At 52.5% G+C, this 17319-nt stretch overlaps 7 protein-coding genes across 7 annotated transcripts in view; 3 read left to right on the top strand and 4 right to left on the bottom strand.

Annotated features, from left to right (window-relative positions):
- GUITHDRAFT_132630 (hypothetical protein) overlaps positions 1-1757 on the bottom strand; it is a gene marked incomplete at both ends in the record, with an annotated part of 2200 nt that extends 443 nt beyond the window's left edge. Inside the window, 10 exons of the mRNA XM_005841171.1 lie at positions 246-293; positions 341-481; positions 537-588; positions 636-683; positions 733-873; positions 976-1049; positions 1097-1192; positions 1246-1302; positions 1521-1617; positions 1669-1757. Coding sequence (XP_005841228.1) covers positions 246-293; positions 341-481; positions 537-588; positions 636-683; positions 733-873; positions 976-1049; positions 1097-1192; positions 1246-1302; positions 1521-1617; positions 1669-1757 — 843 coding nt within the window. The remainder of the gene's footprint in view (positions 1-245; positions 294-340; positions 482-536; positions 589-635; positions 684-732; positions 874-975; positions 1050-1096; positions 1193-1245; positions 1303-1520; positions 1618-1668) is intronic.
- A 740-nt stretch (positions 1758-2497) lies between these two features.
- GUITHDRAFT_160851 (hypothetical protein) lies at positions 2498-4907 on the bottom strand (the record flags this gene model as incomplete). The annotated part of the gene is made up of 12 exons (XM_005841170.1): positions 4556-4907; positions 4388-4498; positions 4250-4331; positions 4141-4202; positions 3991-4044; positions 3887-3937; positions 3351-3467; positions 3237-3299; positions 3067-3094; positions 2727-2966; positions 2610-2681; positions 2498-2553 (listed from the first exon to the last, which is right to left on the bottom strand). The coding sequence occupies exons 1-12, from the start codon at positions 4679-4681 to the stop codon at positions 2498-2500; spliced, it is 1062 nt and encodes a 353-aa protein (XP_005841227.1). The 5' UTR covers positions 4682-4907.
- Positions 4908-6423: 1516 nt separating this feature from the next.
- GUITHDRAFT_150198 (hypothetical protein) lies at positions 6424-7185 on the top strand (the record flags this gene model as incomplete). The annotated part of the gene is made up of 1 exon (XM_005841169.1): positions 6424-7185. A coding segment is annotated over exon 1 (614 nt), but the record flags the coding sequence as incomplete, so codon positions are not given.
- Positions 7186-7410: 225 nt separating this feature from the next.
- On the top strand, positions 7411-8220 carry GUITHDRAFT_150197 (hypothetical protein). Its single transcript, XM_005841168.1, has 2 exons — positions 7411-7532; positions 7591-8220. The coding sequence occupies exon 2, from the start codon at positions 8004-8006 to the stop codon at positions 8196-8198; it is 195 nt and encodes a 64-aa protein (XP_005841225.1). The 5' UTR covers positions 7411-7532; positions 7591-8003; the 3' UTR covers positions 8199-8220.
- Positions 8221-12134: 3914 nt separating this feature from the next.
- GUITHDRAFT_100490 (hypothetical protein) lies at positions 12135-13812 on the bottom strand (the record flags this gene model as incomplete). The annotated part of the gene is made up of 9 exons (XM_005841167.1): positions 12135-12192; positions 12250-12312; positions 12367-12442; positions 12491-12606; positions 12659-12789; positions 12845-12889; positions 12943-13194; positions 13473-13706; positions 13753-13812. 9 exons carry the CDS (start codon positions 13810-13812, stop codon positions 12135-12137), a joined length of 1035 nt encoding a protein of 344 aa, XP_005841224.1.
- Positions 13813-14185: 373 nt separating this feature from the next.
- On the top strand, positions 14186-16403 carry GUITHDRAFT_100489 (hypothetical protein; the record flags this gene model as incomplete). The annotated part of the gene is made up of 7 exons (XM_005841166.1): positions 14186-14278; positions 14410-14565; positions 14632-15193; positions 15243-15277; positions 15401-15460; positions 15509-15997; positions 16185-16403. The coding sequence occupies 7 exons, from the start codon at positions 14186-14188 to the stop codon at positions 16401-16403; spliced, it is 1614 nt and encodes a 537-aa protein (XP_005841223.1).
- Positions 16366-17319, bottom strand: part of GUITHDRAFT_160848 (hypothetical protein) — a 5191-nt gene continuing 4237 nt past the window's right edge. Inside the window, exons 16-19 of the mRNA XM_005841165.1 lie at positions 17095-17159; positions 16912-16984; positions 16679-16724; positions 16366-16633 (exon numbers count right to left, since the gene is read on the bottom strand). Coding sequence (XP_005841222.1) covers positions 16503-16633; positions 16679-16724; positions 16912-16984; positions 17095-17159 — 315 coding nt within the window. The 3' untranslated portion in view covers positions 16366-16502. The remainder of the gene's footprint in view (positions 16634-16678; positions 16725-16911; positions 16985-17094; positions 17160-17319) is intronic.

Below are 17319 nucleotides of genomic sequence, written 5' to 3'. Positions count from 1 at the left end.
CTACTCTTCCTCAGGGAAGCCGTGACGTTCGAAAGGAGCATTCCTTCGGGTCCGTGGCAGAGAATTTTTCTGGATTCTGGGAGCAACTCGGCATCCCTCAGCTTGAAGCAAGATGACAAAACCCATGCTCTCTTCAATGATGTAGATGTACTTGCGTCCATGGCTGACTTGAGCTCCTCCGTCTAAGTCAAAGTTCTTGTCCAACTGAGAGGAGCCGCTCTCGACAGTGGGGGGGAGAGAGAGACCTTGGGGATTGAGCTGACTTCGTTTCTCTGCGCCGAATTCTTGAAGACCTGCAACAATTCGTCTCATCCTCCTCTTCCCACGCGGAACAACTCACGAGGTAGATCGCATTCGACCTGTCCTCCAACGCTGAGGTCTGCGGCGCGTCTGCTCCCTTCCTTTTCTTGCTCTCATGGCACCTCTCCGCAAGCTGCAGCAGCTCCTCCCGCAAGTCGTAATCCCTTCCGCTCCTCTTGACCTTCAACGTGACTTCACCTTCCCTTCCTTCCTCATCCACACTGAACAAATTTCACCTGCTCCTTCTCCCAGATCCGCTTCCTTGCAAGACACAGAGCAGCGTCGATGCTTGTCACCAGTCAGGCCAGCCAGCGCAATCCGAGAGCTATAGCAACCTTCCTCGGTAGTTCTTGAAGTCGGGTGACGAGGAAAGCGACATGGATCTGCAGCATCAAGGGTCAGTGTACCCAGCAGCAGCAAGGTCGCCATTACTTGAGCAGTTCGTGTTTCGCCTCCTCGTGTCTTCCTAGTTCCAGGAGGGCCTTTCCCAGCAGATAATGCGCTTTCACCGAGTTGCTGCCTCCTTTCGGCTGAGAGAGTGCAAGTCTTGCGTCTCGTTCCACCAGCTCCCACCTGTCCCGAAACTTTGACTCTTGTACCATCCATCTTTCTTCCTATCCTCCCTCCTCCAACTCCCTCCCTCCTCCCCTCTCTGATGTCGCAACGGCGGCTCACCGTCCTAACTTCTGATGGCAGAGTGCCCTGTTGGTATAGAGCGTGTGCGAGTCAGAGCACACTGAAATCGCTTCCTGCAGCCAACAGGTCACGTTCGCAAGCAGTCGTCACATCGGATCACCGTGAAAGCTCGTGAGGCCTCGTCCCACTTGCCCTGCCGGAAGCACTCCCGTCCGACCTCACGATGGGCCGCAGCAGCAGGAGGCAGCGAGACGTCCTGCATGCCATCACCTCGTGAACAGGGTGAAGGGAGCAAGAAACTTGACCTACCTCCCTACTCTTGCCCGGGGACTTGTGAGGTCGTCGACGAATGGTCACCGACCTTGGCTGGCATGATGTCACTCCTTGCACAGATGTACTCTCCTCTCCCCCTCTCCTCGTGCTCCTCCTTGTCCTTGTCCTCGAACGCCCCCTAACCCCCCCCACCCCTCCCCACCGCCTTTCCTCCTCCTTGCCTGCGGTCTCGATCGCAGACTTCCCATCCCGATGAATCCCCACGTGCCAGCGCTCAGGAGCTGCTCCTGTGCTTGGAGGAGGAGGCTGACCTCAAGGCCTCCCATGGTCAGCGTCTCCTTGAGGCCGCGAGGAAGGTTTTGGACGGGCTCGCCGTTGACTTGAAGGATCACGTCCCCGACTCTCACTCTGCGTCATCGAGATCAAGAAAGGAATCTTCACGAAGAAGAGGAGGCTCACCCTGCCGCATCCGCTGGCCCTCCTGGCTCTACCACGGTGACCACCGCCTCCTCCGGCGTCTTGTACTCGAAGCCGAAGCCTAGCGACATGCGCTGCTACAAGATGTTGAATGGTCTTTCTCCTGCCTCCCTGATGGCATGCTTAGAAGTGCATGGGATGCAGCAGCGGTATTGAGAGTTCGAGGATGTAAGGCTGGCACTATCCTCGCCCCCCGGATGCAGAGATCATCCTCCTTGCTAAATGCTTCAGTCTCTTGATCCTCTTCTTCGTCCCTGTCTCTCCTCTTGCTCATCTCCTGTGCCCCTGCTCTTGCTCCTTCTCTTCCGTGCATCTAGCTTCAAATCAAGCAAACGAAGCCACGTGGAGCCCCACCCCCTCCATCTCCCTCAAGTCCTTCCTTCCTCCCTTCTACCACTAGCATCGTCATCGTTCACAAGCCCTTCTCCTCTCTCTCTTTCTCCCCCTCCTCCTCTCGCTTCCTCTCCCCGTTTCTCCTCCCCTACTCGCTCGCTTCCCCTATCCTACAGCACAGTCCGACCCATGCCTCCTGAATGTCATGGTGTACTACCGGTTCTCTCAAGGATAAATTTAAGCTATGTAAGGGGGTACTATAATGTCAACAAGAGTTCGCAAGCAAGGCAAAGCAACTTTCGCGCTGCCCCTGCCCCTGCTTCTCCTGCCCCTGCTTGAAGCTCCTGCTTCTCCTGCTCCTGCTTGTCCCCCCTGCTGGCAATCTCTGTACTAGCTCCTCTCGGTTCCATCATCGTCCCCCGCTCCAATCTTATCAGAAATATGTCTTTGTTTGAAACAATAATGAGTGCTATCAGATTCATGCTTTGCTTTCCGCCAGCTCCGCATTCTTGACCATGGGCGCTGTGTCTGCCTCTGTCAACAAGACGAGACTCTCAGGGAAGGAGAGGAGGAGCAAGAGTTTCTGGCACCTTCCTTGACCGCGGGCTCATGAGGAGGAGAAGAAGGTAAAGAAATCTGATTCGTCTTGCTCGCCTGGGAATCTGCCACAAGGTCACATGCGCTTATTCAGCAACCTCAAACTTCACCCTTGGTGTGCGCTGCCCAGGCAGATGAGACGAAGCCGTCAATGACGATCTGATAAGGCGCCGAGATGTCAGTGATAATGACGTCAGTGCATCGCCCTACTTGTCCCATGTGCCCGATGATGCAAGGGATCGCCACGAGCCCATCCTGACCTGTCGGCCTTGCAGTCAGTGAAGGATCATGCAGAGGTTGGGAGGGGAGAGGGGTTGGCTGCCTGCATCGGGAGGGAGGAAAGTGAGGACCTGGCGAGGAGGTTAGTTGCATCAAACGCAGTCAGGAGAAGAGGACAAAATTGAAGAGGAGCAGGAATGAAGAGCTTGCAAGACAGAGGAAGTTCCTCACCGTCAATGCCATTGGAAGGGTTTTCGAGCTGCCAACGAGCACAACAGCTTTTTGAAAAGGGACTTCGAGCTTCAAGAGGACGGATAGCCCGTAGTTGAGAATCTAGTGAGGCAAATATGAGGAGAAGAGCAGGAGCAGGGGCAGTGGCAGTGGGGCACGAGTGAGGTTACCAAGAATAAGATGTGAATAAACGATGTCCACAGCAGCACTACGAGCATGTCGAAGACGCTTGCCTGAAATCTCTTCCAGTCATTTCACTTTGCAACGATGGTAGCTGTTCTCACCTTCTGGAAGTCTCCATCAATGACGGATTTTGATATCTTCATCCATGGAATCATTACAAGGAGAGCGTTGGAAGCGTAGGTGATGTGCTTGTTGTACGTTGCAACTGTCCTCTTGACCTGTTCCGGAATTTCAGATCAGCGGGAGGAGAGCCAAGAAAGCTCCAACAAGATGATCGGAGGTAGGGAGTTCCTGAAGCAGCTTTCCGATGATCAAGGGAACAAATACTAGGTCTAGATGACGGACTGTTGGAACAGAGATAGCAATGTTAACCTGTTAGACACAACTTCCAAACCATGCTGCCAACAGGAAATGAAACCTGAAAGCGATCATGAGCATCGTAGTCGGTGTCTTTACATTTGCAGTCGTGGCTGTCGCCGCCAAGAATATCATCACCGTCATCTTCATCACCATCACCATCATGCACACCATAGTCGTCATCATCATCGTCATCGTCATCGTCGTCGTCGTCGTCATCGTCATCGTCATCGTCGCAACTTCCATCACTCTCAATATCCTCTCTTGCATCCAGTCTCACATTCTGCAGATCAGCGAACAACCACAACAGGAGAGGGCAAGTAAAAATTCCCTGCAAGCATCGAGATCAGAAGCAGAAACAGCGAGCAGCTCAGTAGTGCCCACCAACATGTTCCCCATCACAGTCAGGAGAAGAGCTGAAGCAAAGTTTCCACCGGCCTGTAATCGCATCAGCAAAGTGAGCAATGGAGGAAAGAAAGAGGGTGAAGTATAATCTTGGTGCTCGAACATCAGAGGAGTAGCAGAGACACTCACCTGTTTTGCTAGCACAGAACCGCTGTTGATTGTGCATGGCATACAAAAGAATATGATCATCCCTGCCGAGCTACGTGAGCAACTGCGTTTGCAAGATGACGTCAGATACCGAGTTTGAAATCTACAGGATCGAGAGGAACGGCTCGGGTGAGCGCAGAGCCGAGCATGCAGGTGAAGACGAGAATGGAGAGCTGGGAAAGATCCGTCAAGTCAAAGTCAAAGAGACCTCCTGCGGAACTTATCTCACCAACCCCACCGTCGTGACCTTGTAGGACTTGAGCGCAGTCTTGCATTCGTCCGTCTTAAGCTTAAGGCCAGCGAAGAAGAAGATAATGACGACGCAAAGAACTCCCGCATACTGTCAAGAGGATGTGGTCACGAGTATGATGTCAAAACAAGAGTCTCGAACACTCACGTTCCCCGACCCAACTTTATATCCAACAATCGGAACTGCAATGCCGAAGATGATTGCAGACACAAGGCCGATGGGGAGGCATTGAGCATCAGCAAACTTGATGACTTTGTTTGCCGTATCGTTCATGTTGCACAATGCTGATAAAGATGTTCTGTATCAAACGATGGATGTTCCTCAGGAAAGATACCCCAGAAATTCAGGGAATGAATGTCCAGGAACACTTCGAAGGATCGTTCCTGCGCAGCTAAAGGTTGAAACCGCCGTCGTCCTGCTCCTGCCTTCAGCTCCTCTTCTCTTCTCCTCTTCTCTTCTCCTCTTCTCTTGGCTCACTCGTTGCTCTGCTCGTTGCTCTGCTCGTCTTTCCCACTTACAAGCAGAATCGCACATGTCAAAAGTTCCTGAAATGAACACTTGAAGTTCATAGAACCTGCAAAAGTTCATCAGGCCCCTGCATGTCACTAGTGATCGGCGGGCCGGGGCCGTCCGGGCCCCGGCAGGGACCAAAACTCCGACCGTATACGACGGGGCGGGCTCGGTCCTTACAGGTCCTTTTTAGAGGTGACATCTCGCCTCCTTAATTTTTTTTCGAGTCTTTCGGATAAACCGACCTAACCCGGTTGTCCACAGCTACCCCTGTTGTCAATGTACCTACCCGGTTCTCCCAGGAGTAATTGGTTTCAGAGTATGGGGTCATTTTCCATATAATCAGTTGCGTGTCATGATGGTAGGGTCATACATACCAAGGGGGGTGGGGAGCGAATTTCTGGGGAATGTTTTTTTTTAAAAATCACTCCATACCTGCTAATGAGATTAGGGATGAGGGTCACATTACCCGTACAAATCTGTACAATATTTATAAAGCACTCTATAATTCCAAAAATGTAGTGTATGATCTGTATAAGTCAATTATTTTTTCGAAATGTTTATTACTTTTTACCGGTGACTAAAGGCGCTAGGGCTGTCCTCCGTGGGGTACCTACCTAATAAATTAGCTAATGAAGAGAGAGCCCAGCCTACATAGAACTTTTAAAACCAAAAACCAATAACAATACACTTATATGTGACAGACAAGTCTGTCTGTTTGTTTGGCTTTCGAGGTGAAGGAGGTAACCGGATTCATCCATACTAAAGAAGGGGGTGATATATGGGGAAACGGGTTAAAGTCACTAGCAAAGGACTATCTTCACCGGGCAAGCATCTAGCTAACAGTTTTAAATTGACACCGAGCAGTTAACAATCTGAGTTTTAGCCAGCATCGGTCCTACCGTGCTATCACTCGTAGCAATAGGAATGTTATACCCTACCCCAGATCCACTGAGGTGCTCATTTCGTTTCAGGGGGTAGGGGTACAAACTGCACATTGAGATGAAAACCGTCTGCTGCTTCACCCTGCACTTTCCAATGTCGCGCGCTTCCTCTCCCGTCCTCCCCATCCCTCTCGGTCCTCCTCTTCCTCTCCTCACTTTCCCTCCATTCCTTTCATATCCCCCCTTCGTCTCATTGGCCTCGTTGCGGAGTTCTGAGCGCAGTACTCGGCTGCACAATGCTAGACTGCGAAGTGGTGTTTGTTGTCTACGAATTTCTTCCTGCGCCCTTATCCCCCCATGTTTGTTGAAAAATTGATATACTTCCTTGCAAACCTCATTCTGTGGTATTTGTTTTGCTACCATGAGAGTATCTATCATTTTTGTTCATCGACTTCACTTGCACTTTGAGTTCCTGTGGTACTGCTTTGCTTTCATCACACAGAGCTACATCAAATTTTTCATGAAGCTCTCTGCCTGCCGGAACTGTTCGCATTTTCATTTTCTACGTGTCTTGTATGATTGAGAGCCCTGATTGTTCTTTCTTCTGTTTCTTACAGGGTACTACGGTTCTGTGCCTGTCAGCGAACCGAGGCGATGGGGTGCATTTTGGTGATGTTGTAGAATCGCGTTGCATTTCCTCAATCCAGACTTGCAAACGACTGTTTGCTGATAAGTACAGCATGCAAGCTGCTACAGGTGATCGTGCCAATGACTATGCGGGGCATTGTGAAACAGCAAGCCCAAATTCCGATACCCCTTTCAACGTGTCAACAAGCTCGAACCAAGAAACGTTGAAAAACTTCTCTTCATTGAGTGAGGATGACGATCTTCATTCTCAAGTTGAAAAGATGAGGGGGTATCTCGATTACTATTGTGATCAAGTCAACCTTTTAAAAAAAATGGTTGAAGCTCGCGACTCGACGGCAGCGCAAACAGAAGCAGAGGCGAAGGAATATCGTCGGCAGGAGAAGCTGAGAAAATTGAAGACAACTTCCAAGGCAATTGCATCAGCAAACAATTGGTGGGCTCGCTCGCATGCGATAAGGATCCCTTACAGAATGCACTCGAAGTTTGATAATCAAGTTGGAGCAAGCCATCAATCTATCATCCAGGATTCAAACTTTCATAACAAAGTCGCACCAGATCAACAAAATATCGCTGAGGAAGAGTATGAGAACAAAGAAAGAGAAAATGCGGAGAGGCAGAAGGAGAAGGGAAAGAAGAAGGAGAGAGAAAAGGAGAGAGAGAATCAATTGGAGAATCCAACAGAAAGCCAGGAAGGGAACGAGAATAATGGTGACAGTGTAGATGATGATGAATCCAATCCTTCGGTTTCTTGGGTCAAAGTATCGCAAAATGCTTATGGAGCCTTCTTGCACGTGGGTCTTCAAACAGGATACGTTCGAGCTGCATTTCTGTGCGGCACCATGCTAATTGTCTCGATATGTATTCAAATTGTATTTTCTGTTCAGTTGTTTCTCATTCATGTACCGGACTTGGAGAACGCAGATGTGATCACTCAAATTTGTGAAATTCCGTCCTCATTGCAGATATGTGGGGTTATGATTTTTATTACATTGGTGGGTTGTTGATCTCCTGCCATTAATGCGATCTGTGTGATTCTGATGGCAGATGTGGAATAACGTTGGAAACATGCGGAATCAATCTATGTAAGTTTCTCCTCTTCATTCATTGTGAATAGGTTTACTGATTTTCATACTTTGTTAGCATTTGTTTATTTAGTACGCATCATCAACTTGGCGATGGGGACAAGGTTGGAACATTAGAAACAGCCGAAGATTCCGTTGAAGCAAAACATTTGCATGCCAACTTTTACTTAAGGCTTGCGATATTTTCCACTGCTGTCTTGACTGAGATCTTCACATGGACTGCGATCTTGGTGTCTGGAGTTTTGTGGATCTCTACCTCTCCAACCGTTGATCTTGTCATTCGGTCAACTGTGGCAGTGATGTTTGTGCTGAATGTAGATGAAATCGTCTTTGAATCGGTGAGGAATTGCTGTTCTGTTACTGCCGTGAGTGTTGGTGATTGAGATGGCAGTGCTGTCCTGCTCCCATCCGTGAAGACGTAGGAGAGACCAAGTAATTGACAGGCCCCTCTTGCTGGTCCCTGCAGCTGACATGCTTGTACTTCGCAGGTATCGCATCCCAAGAGTGCAGTGGAGCAACCGAACTCACATCATCATCAAGCACTACTGGGGCATTTACGTCCATCTCCCTCTACTCGTCCTTGTCGCCAGCGGAATCGTTTATGGGTTTCGGATCGGTCTGGACTGTCAAACACATCCTTTCTTCGCCAGTGACACGTACAAGTGATCTAGTGAGTACAATCACAGCCGGCGGCCGCCGGGGCCGCACAGCGGCGGGCGGCACTCCGAGGCTCATGACAGTGCTCGGCCCTCGGACGCCGCGGCCGCGGCGCGGCAGCCGTCACCGTCGCCCGGCGGCTCACCGGTCGGTGCCCGGGCCGCCGGGACCGTACTCCGCCGGGGTGCCGCATCCGCCGATGCCATGACCGGACTAGTACATGATCAGTGGCATGATGGCGGATCACATCAGATGCCAGCGCCCCCGTGCACGGGAGTCCGACCGACGGCGTCCGGGCGTCACTGACAATGATCGGCGGATGATTTAGCCAGTGAGGTACAGTGCGGTACGGTACCCGCCCCGCCGCCCGGGCGGGCCCCCGGTGAGGCCGCGCCCAGGCTAGTCACGCCGTTGAACGGAACTTCCGAACCGGAACTCGGAATTTGCGAATTCAAGTTTGCGGCGGGCCGCGGCGGCGGGCTTCGAGCAACGGTCCGACCTTCACCGTACGGTGACGGCCCGGGCTCACACGCTGCCGGGTTGCCATCACTGAGTCACTGTCAAAGCCTGGGCCCCTGGCACACGGTGACTCAGTGACTGTCACTAGTAACTTGTGATGATTTCAGAATGAAGCCGTGTTGTGCAGCACGACGGTAGCCTGCCACCCGCCGTGACTGGCAGGCTACCGCCGCCTCGGACCGTGACGCCGTAACTTTAAGTTAACTTAAGTAAGGTTTCAATGAAGAGCACCTCAGTTGGTCTGACCGTGAGCCACCGTCGGCTGACTCGGTGATCGGACTCGCAGTAACTGAACGGTAATGCGGCGGGGCCCGGAGGGGGGGGCGGCGGGGCCCGCCGGGCCGGGGGCGCCGCGCGCCCGCCGGGTTACAGTGCCCGCGGCGCACTCCGGCCGCAGTGAGGCGGGGCCTGACCGAGTCGTCGGAGAGTCCGATCACACGGTGCCACCGGGTGGCCGCCCCGGCTGCCGCACAGCGGCCGCAGGGCCCGGCTGGCGAGCCTCCGGGAGTCCGAGCCTCCGAGGCCGCCGCAGCCTGTACGGTCGGACGGTGGGCCTGGGGGCGGACCGGTCGGCCCGGTCGCGGACGCGGCCCCGGGCCCATGCCCTGGCATCCGATCGGATCCGGCCGCCCGGGGCCCGGGCCTTCGGACCAAAGGCGGACCGTACTCCCGGCGACTCTGAGCCGCTCGGGCAGACTCCCGGCCGGGCGGAGTCCGAGGCCGCCGGGACTCTGTGAACGGCTACTAGCCTACTAGTAGGCTGAGTCAAGCTCTAACTTTTTAACTTAACTTTGAGTAAAGTTCCTAGGGTGAGTGAAGAACATGGGGTAGTACACAAGAGGGGTAGGGGGTGGCGATTTCGTTTAAAGGGGTAGAACCATTTTGACTGGGGGGGCAATAGAGTGGACATGGGGTAGGGGATAGGGGGCGATGACCTGGGAAGGAGGTGGTCATAGGGGGTAGGGTGATCAACTTGTGAAGGATGCTAGTGCGCATGCTCATGTTCGACTGAGGGATGGTCCAAGGTCAAGCGAAGAGAAAGGAGATTGAAGCACAAGTATTGGCATGAAGACGATCATGTGAGCTCACGCACAGCAACAATCGCAATACAACAAGTCATTCACTTCAGGTCTTAGCGATCCAACAAACACTAGACGAATCACATTCTTTTCTATCATCGTGCGAGCAAGAATTCTGGCTGAAAACTAACACATGAGATTAGTTGCTTACGTTCGATTAGTTTACCACACATCAGAAACAGACTGCATAACAGTGTACGCAAAATGCAATAGATTCCTTCCTTCCTGTGAGAAATTGCAAGATGAACTAGAGTGGATTGGGTACAGTACCGAGCCCTTGTTCTTTGGTCTGGAATCTATCACTGCCAAATGTGTCTTTGAAGGCAACGGAACAGAAGAAGGTGTGCAGTCTGCAGAGCAGCTGCTACAAAACAATCGGCATCTCCTGGAGGATCAAATTCAAGAAGCACGAATAGAAGGCGTCGATGTATACACCTCTGATGCATTCAGCGTATGCAAGAAGCTTTTCTATGCTCAAGAGAATGATCCATTAGCTAGAATTTCCCTAAAAGAAAAGATAATATCGGAAGAGAACTTCCATGCAATTCAAGATCAAGGATATGTGACCATGGAGTGCTTGAAGTACAATGATCGAATTCAGGAAATCATCAAGGAGGCAACCTCCTCTCTGGCGGGACGGGATGACCACGACGTGACCTCATCAATCAAAGGCAAGCAATTCGTTTTGAGAATTCACGTTGACAAGCGAGACAGGAACGTGCCCCGGCGATTACAAGTGGTTCTTTCCAGGGCCAGCAACCTACAGGTATTTACCTCTTGAGCAAGGTTCTCATGGTGAACTGAACGGTGTAAGGTCTGATCTGATTCTGTGGATAAACCGAGACTCGGAGCGTATCATTTCAGGGCCATTCAGCTTTCTGTTGGATTTCTTTGATGCTCTGGGCCATGAACTTTCCTCACGGATAAAGCTAAGGGGCGAACGCGAGCTTCAGTTCTCCTGCTTCAAAGGTGGCGGACAAAGTTCCGGATATTTGAAACACACCGACGCACTTCCGGACGATGGCAGCGACGAAACTTCAGTTCAGAGGAGGGTTACAGCTATACTCTATTGCAATGCTGACTGGAAACCTGCCCATGAAGGTTTGCACATGAGTCTTTGAACATCCGAGAGACGAGATGAGTGTTATACAGGTGAATTGAAAATCTGGAAGCGAGAGTTTCATGGGGCAGGGTTTGAGCTGGTCGCGCCTTCACAAGGTAAGCTAGTTATCTTTCTTTCAGGGTGTGTGCATCATCAGGTAAATCTTGATCGGCTCGAAACTCTTCATGACCTTTACGCCAAAAAAAAAAAGGTTATGCCAACAAAGGAAGATCGGTTTGCAGCAACTTGTTGGTATCGTTAATAAAGATTTCAACGTATACAAGTTTTCGAGAGCACTGTGACTGTGTTGAGGATCCCTAAATGTTGAGATCGAGGCGTCTGAGGTAATCTCCCGTCCTGTAACTGAGCTTGATACAGAGTATCTTTTTCTCCCTTCGTTCCTCTCCTTCCCAATCCACTAGAATCTCTTCCCCTTCCTCGTGCTATGCGAGAAAAGCGCCTGAGCCATTTTTTCTCCGACAAACTTGTCCAACTTCAAGAACGAGGACGGGTGGTTTATCCATAGGATTGAGGGGTAGGGGAGAGGAAAAGAGACCCGCCATCGGGAGCAGGGGAGAAGGAGAGGGAAGGAGGCCGAAGGGGAAGGAGTGGGGATGCGGGTATCTTTGCGCTTGGGGCAATATCAGTGCACATGAGATCCATTCGATGCCTGATGATTGCTAGTTGAAAACTACTCCAATCCCCGCGACGAGCCTCTGGCCGTCGCAATTTTTGACGGGCCTCACCGGCCTTCTTTTCAAACAAATATAAGAAAAAGTTATTAGACAATTATTGAAGATGATACTGAAGATGTACAAATAAATTTGCCATACATTTCGAACATTCGAATAACAACAAATATTCTCCGCATTTGTCTTTCGAGCACGGAAACTTCTTTTTGTTTATGAGTAGAAGGCCGGTGAGGCCCGTCAAAAATTGCGACGGCCAGAGGCTCGTCGCGGGGATTGGAGTAGTTTTCAACTAGCAATCATCAGGCATCGAATGGATCTCATGTGCACTGATATTGCCCCAAGCGCAAAGATACCCGCATCCCCACTCCTTCCCCTTCGGCCTCCTTCCCTCTCCTTCTCCCCTGCTCCCGATGGCGGGTCTCTTTTCCTCTCCCCTACCCCTCAATCCTATGGATAAACCACCCGTACAAGATTTATTTTATCAAAGATTTTGATGTCCATGGCGGGAACATGGGATGGGGGATCTTCGCTCGTTTGTTTGCGTTTCAGCACGTCAGTCCTTGGTAAGGGTGACTGAATCGACCCGTGGACGATCTCGCTCAAGCGTCTTCCTGTGAAGACATTGTCACGTGCGCTCAAACTTGGTGCATCGGCATTGGGAGTCTTACAAGCCTGGAAGTATGGCGGGTACCGTTTGTTCCAGGAATTCCGGTGGCAACGAAGTGCAATACCTGGCATGAAAATGAGCCGAAACTTTCTTCCATGATCGTCCTGAGCAGAAATACTTCAAGTTGAGGTATTGAAGGTTGGGACAATGTTGCAGTAGATACACAACTTCATCAGGCTTGACCTCTTTGCAGCCTGAGGGCACGTAAATGGACATTCGCCTCCTTTTCCTATAGAACCGACCTGTAATGTCCAGATGTAATAGATTTTCGCCCATATGACGCGCAATCAGAAGAATCATAGCTCGACTTCTCTTGTACGCCACATCCTTTCCTTCCATTTCTGCTGAAGGAAAGGATCTGGAAAAGTCGTAAGAGAGAGTGTGCATCGGGAATAAACATGTGGTTTCACCGTACAAGTCTCAACACTGTCACCTTCTTGAGGTTTCGAAACAGCATTGCCATTGCATGATGAGTCGCTTCACAGTAACCAAGTGATAGGCTCGTCAAGCTTTTGCAGTTTTCAATCAAAGATAGGATAACCTGCCTATTGTAAGTGTCGATACACGGATATAGAGTACCTCACTTCGTCGCTCACTTGACACCCTGAAAGATCCAGCTCCTGCAGGTTCTTCCCCGCCCTCTACAAGATGTCGGCCAGTAAGTCGTGAAAGAGAGAAAGGAGACACCAATCACCATGAGAAACGTGGCGAGAGCGCTGGAGGACAAACACACGCTACCACCAAGGTCGACAGATCTGAGGCTGCTTCCAAGTTTATGCATGCATGCAAGTTGCTCGTCTCTCAGGGTCATAATCCCCGCAAGATTCACTTTCCGCAGCTGCCGACATCCTTCGCACAACGCTTCAAATCCTCCGGTCCCTAAGATTTCATTTCCAGAGCATTGCTTCAAGTCGATACTCTCAAGGTTTGGAACTACCGATCCTACCTGAGTCAAGCATGATCAGTCTACCGTATAGGCTGCTGACTTCCGCGCGTTCAAAACCTGTGAAAGAAGTTTGTCCGGCAGAACACAGCCGCTGAAATTCAACTCTGTCCAGGTGTCATCAAGAAAGCCTGTATCTTCGTCACTTGAGGCGGAAGTAATGAAGCGATGAGAGAGGAAAAGAGTGCACCTGGAGGCAGCGGAACCAGGATAGGGCTCTCACAAAGATATTTCAATATTTCCTTGCGTGGTAGCAATTTTCTTTGCAGCTCGAGGGTTACCCTCGTAGAGGGAGGGGCGTCATTCATCTGATTGGAATCATTCGCACTCTCTGTTCCGACGATTCTGACATTCGTCAGCTCCTTCCTCCTGCAGTACTCGGACAGGAACTGATCCTTGTGTTGATCGAAGGAGTCAGGTGGGTGCGGGATCACGATACTCCATCGACTTGTGTATGAGATTGAAGCAGGGAGCCTTTCAGGATGGAACGCCTGCTGCAGATTGTCGCCAACAACCTGAGAATACGATCATCAAGTAACCAACTAGCCCGCTACAAGTCACCTCAACACACTTCCCGTCGAGGCGTGTTGCCCTCTTCCTCTTGTGTGGCCTGTATGACATGCTTGTCCAACTAGTACATCGGGATGGAAGATAGGCCAAGACAGCACGACAAGAGATAGGCGAGGTAGAGCTAGTTAAGCTGCACTGAAATAATAGACCTCCACGTATTCTGAGGAGAGGCGGGGCAACAGGGTGATGGCAGAGAAGGAGAGAGAACAACGAAGCAAGGAGAAGGGAAAGGAGGAGAAAGACCGATGGAGCTACGAGGGTGTAGAGGAAGAAGAAGACTGTGAGACGAGAGCGCAGAGGGAGGGAGGAGGGAGGGAGGGAGGAGGGGCAAGGGATTGGGCACAGAACTTTGAAAGGGGAAAATTGGGAAGTATGAGCGGGTATGAGGGTCTGTTAAAGGCATATTATGGGGGAGCACGTGAAGATGGGAGCGCAGGGGGTGTGCGATGGAGCGGCGGAGGCGCTGAGGAAGAGCAAGAGAGGAGAGGGAGTCAGGCAGGTCCTGTACTCGATGGATGTAAGTGAACATGGCTCTTCACTCTCCTTCCCTCCCGTCGCTTTCCCTTCTCCCTTCCCCTCCTTTCTTTCTCCTCCCCACCTCACCTTTCACTCCTTTCTCCTCTCCTTCACTGCTGACCTCTCGCATAGCTTCCGGCTTCCGCGAAGCCTCAACTGCAGGCTATCGTGTTCGGCGTGCTCAAGAACGAGGAGCTGCTGCTGACGGTCGCGCGAGAGTCTGGGTTGATGTCGCAGATACCAAGCTCGATGCTCCGGCCGGACGACAAGCTTCTCCTCGTGCTTCTGGTGCGTCTGCCTTAGTGGAGGGATCTGCTGCCTATCTCTCTCTGCCTGACTTCTCACCTTGCTCAGTACGAGGCGCTGCTGGGCTCCAGGAGGGTCCGGGGAACTGCTCCTCTAGTTGACATCGTCAAGAGGAACAAGGCGAACCTGCAGAAGACGCTAGCGGAGAAACGAAAGAAGGGGCAGGCGGCAGCGTATGCAGAGAAGATTCGCCTCCCTCGGTACGTCAGAGTGAACGTCAGAAAGACAAACATGGAGTCTGTCCTGCAAAGTTTTCAGCTCAAGGGATGGAATGTCAAAACCGTCCCGTCGGAAAAGTCGAGCAAGAAGCAAACGGCTGACGCGGCCCCGGCCAAGAAGAACAACATGGTGGAGCCGCCCAAGGGGACCATCGTCATGGACAGCATCATCAAGAACCTCCTGGCCTTCCCTGCTGGGACGAGTCTCTTCGCCGATCGGATGTTCCATGGGGGAGAGATCATCCTCCAAGATCGCTCCTCCTGCCTGTCTGCCGTAGCTCTCGACCCCCTTCCTCCTGGCGCCATCTGTGTAGATACATGCGCAGCCCCGGGAAACAAGACGTCGCACGTGGCGGCTCTTCTGTACGAGGCTCACTCGCAAGCTCTGCTGGGTGAGGGAGGGAGCGGAAGGAGCTGACTGCCTGACATGTGAGCATGCAGAAGGAGCCACAGGGAAGGAGGCGAAGAAAGGACAGGTAAGAGGGAGCAAGGAAGGGAGATGGAGGGACGGAGGGACGGAGGGACGGAGGGGGCGGTGGAGGGAGCGGTTGTGTGCCGGGGTTGTGTGCCGGCTTGCAGTTGTGATGCTCGAGCTGCAGATCCTCGCATTCGAGAGGGACAAGGTCCGTGAGTCTGTCCTCCGTAAGCAGATGGTCAAGGTTTGCTCTCTGCCTGCCTTGCCCTTGCTTCTCCTGATCTCTCCGCAGCTCGGATGCAACGACGTCGTTGAAGTGCACGGCCAGGACTTCTCGGATGCTGCCAGGCGAGCCATCGCAGGAGACACCAGCTCCACCTCCTCCCTCCTCAGAGAGGCTTCGCATTTCCTCGTTGACCCCTCCTGCTCCGGCAGCGGACTGGTCGCGCAGTATCATGGGTCGAGCTCAGGCGTGCAGACAGGAGAGGAGGAGAAGGAGGAGCAGAGCCACGAGCACGACGAGCAGGACGGGAACAATATCGCCTCTCTCGCAGCCGAGCAGGTCAAACTCGTACTTGACGCCATGTCCCTGCCCAAGGCAGAGGTGGTCGTGTACAGCACGTGCAGCGTACACCAGGAGGAGAACGAGGACGTGGTGGCGAAGGTCCTACAGGCCACCAGGAGCTTCAAGCAGGTGGCTGCCATCCCCTCCTGGCCTCATCGGGGCCTCGCGACTGCCGGACCTCATGGCCCTCTGTGCGTGCGAGCAAGTCACGACAAGGTCAGTATAGTTCCTGCTCCTCCTCCTCCTGCTGCTGCTGCTCCTCCTCCTCCTCCTCCTCCGCCTCCAGTCAACCCTGTCCCCTTTCTCTCCTCCTCCCCCAACTCACACACCCGTTCCTTCCGCGTGGCATGCTGACGCTACTCGTCTTCCTCCCTCCTCTCGTCATGTCGGTGACTGTGTCCAGGACTCCACCAACGGCTTTTTCGTTGCTCGTTTCGAAAGGATCCGGGGCGAGGTCGACGGCAAGGGAGGAGCTGGGCAGGGAGGGGGCGAAAAGAAGCGGAAGGGAGAGGAGCAGCGAGGACGAGACGAGAAGAAGGGGAAGAAGAGTAAGAACGAACAGAAGGGAGGAAACACCCGAACGTCATCTAAGAAGTTTAAGGACGCTGTTGACATAGATTGAAATCTAGCACAACCTTCCAGCCTCCTCCTCCACCTCCTTTCTCCCCTTCCTCCTTCTCCCCTTTCACCACCATCTCCTCCATCGTCGTCGTCATAGTCATCATCCTACTTGCGAGTGTTGGTCGAAGAGGGTCGAGCATAGAGGGAACGGCTGCCCTTCTGCATCTAGAGCATCGACCAGGAGGTGGTCGTAACTGACATCAGGGATGACCTTCATGTCTCCTGGTACATCTGCTGTCCGTCACTGACATGCCCAGCTCGTCCCCAGCACGTCACCTGCTGCTGCCACAGGCCCCGTGACGACCCGGACGACCTTGGAGACCTGCAGTATCATCTTCACGTCCCAGCCCCTCCCTTTTCCCTCCTGCCTCCTGCCTCCTGCCTCCTGCCTCCTGCCTCCTGCCTCCTGCCTCCTGCCTCCTGCCTCATCTTGAACTTTACTCCTGCTCCTCCTGCTCCTGCTCCTCCTCTTCTGCTGCTGCTGCAACAGTCTCAACCTGATAGTTTACCTGGTCGATCGTGTTATATCCATCCTTCGTGTGTAGCCTTTTTCCCTCCCGTCGCATCTTCGCGAGATATTTGCTGCCTTCCAGTAAGGGTGCGCGAGGACGAAGGCAGGAGGGGGAGGAAGTGGAGGAGGAAGGGAGGCAGAGGGCAAGGGCGCGAAAGAAGAGGAGAAGGCGAAGTAGCACCTGTTGTTGCGGAAGAGGTCCGTGATATCCAACCCTTTCACTCGCCCATGCTTCAGCGCATGATACTGGAAACATGTCACCTTCCTTCTGCCCCCTCCTCCTCCTCCTCCTCCTCCTCCCCCTCCTCCTCCTCCTCCTCCTCCTCCTCCTCCTCCTCCTCCTCCTCCTCCTCCTCCTCCTCCTCTTCCTCTTCGTCCTTGGTAAATTGTATCAATCACACCCGTA

The sequence above is a fragment of the Guillardia theta genome (genome assembly GCF_000315625.1).
Source record: "Guillardia theta CCMP2712 unplaced genomic scaffold GUITHscaffold_4, whole genome shotgun sequence".
NCBI classification, from domain to species: domain Eukaryota; class Cryptophyceae; order Pyrenomonadales; family Geminigeraceae; genus Guillardia; species Guillardia theta.
This window is presented reverse-complemented; position numbering and strand designations above follow the sequence as displayed.

Excerpts from the sequence above, each read along its gene's own strand:
- GUITHDRAFT_150197 (XM_005841168.1), top strand. The coding sequence starts at position 8,004 with ATGCTTGTACTTCGCAGGTATCGCATCCCAAGAGTGCAGTGGAGCAAC.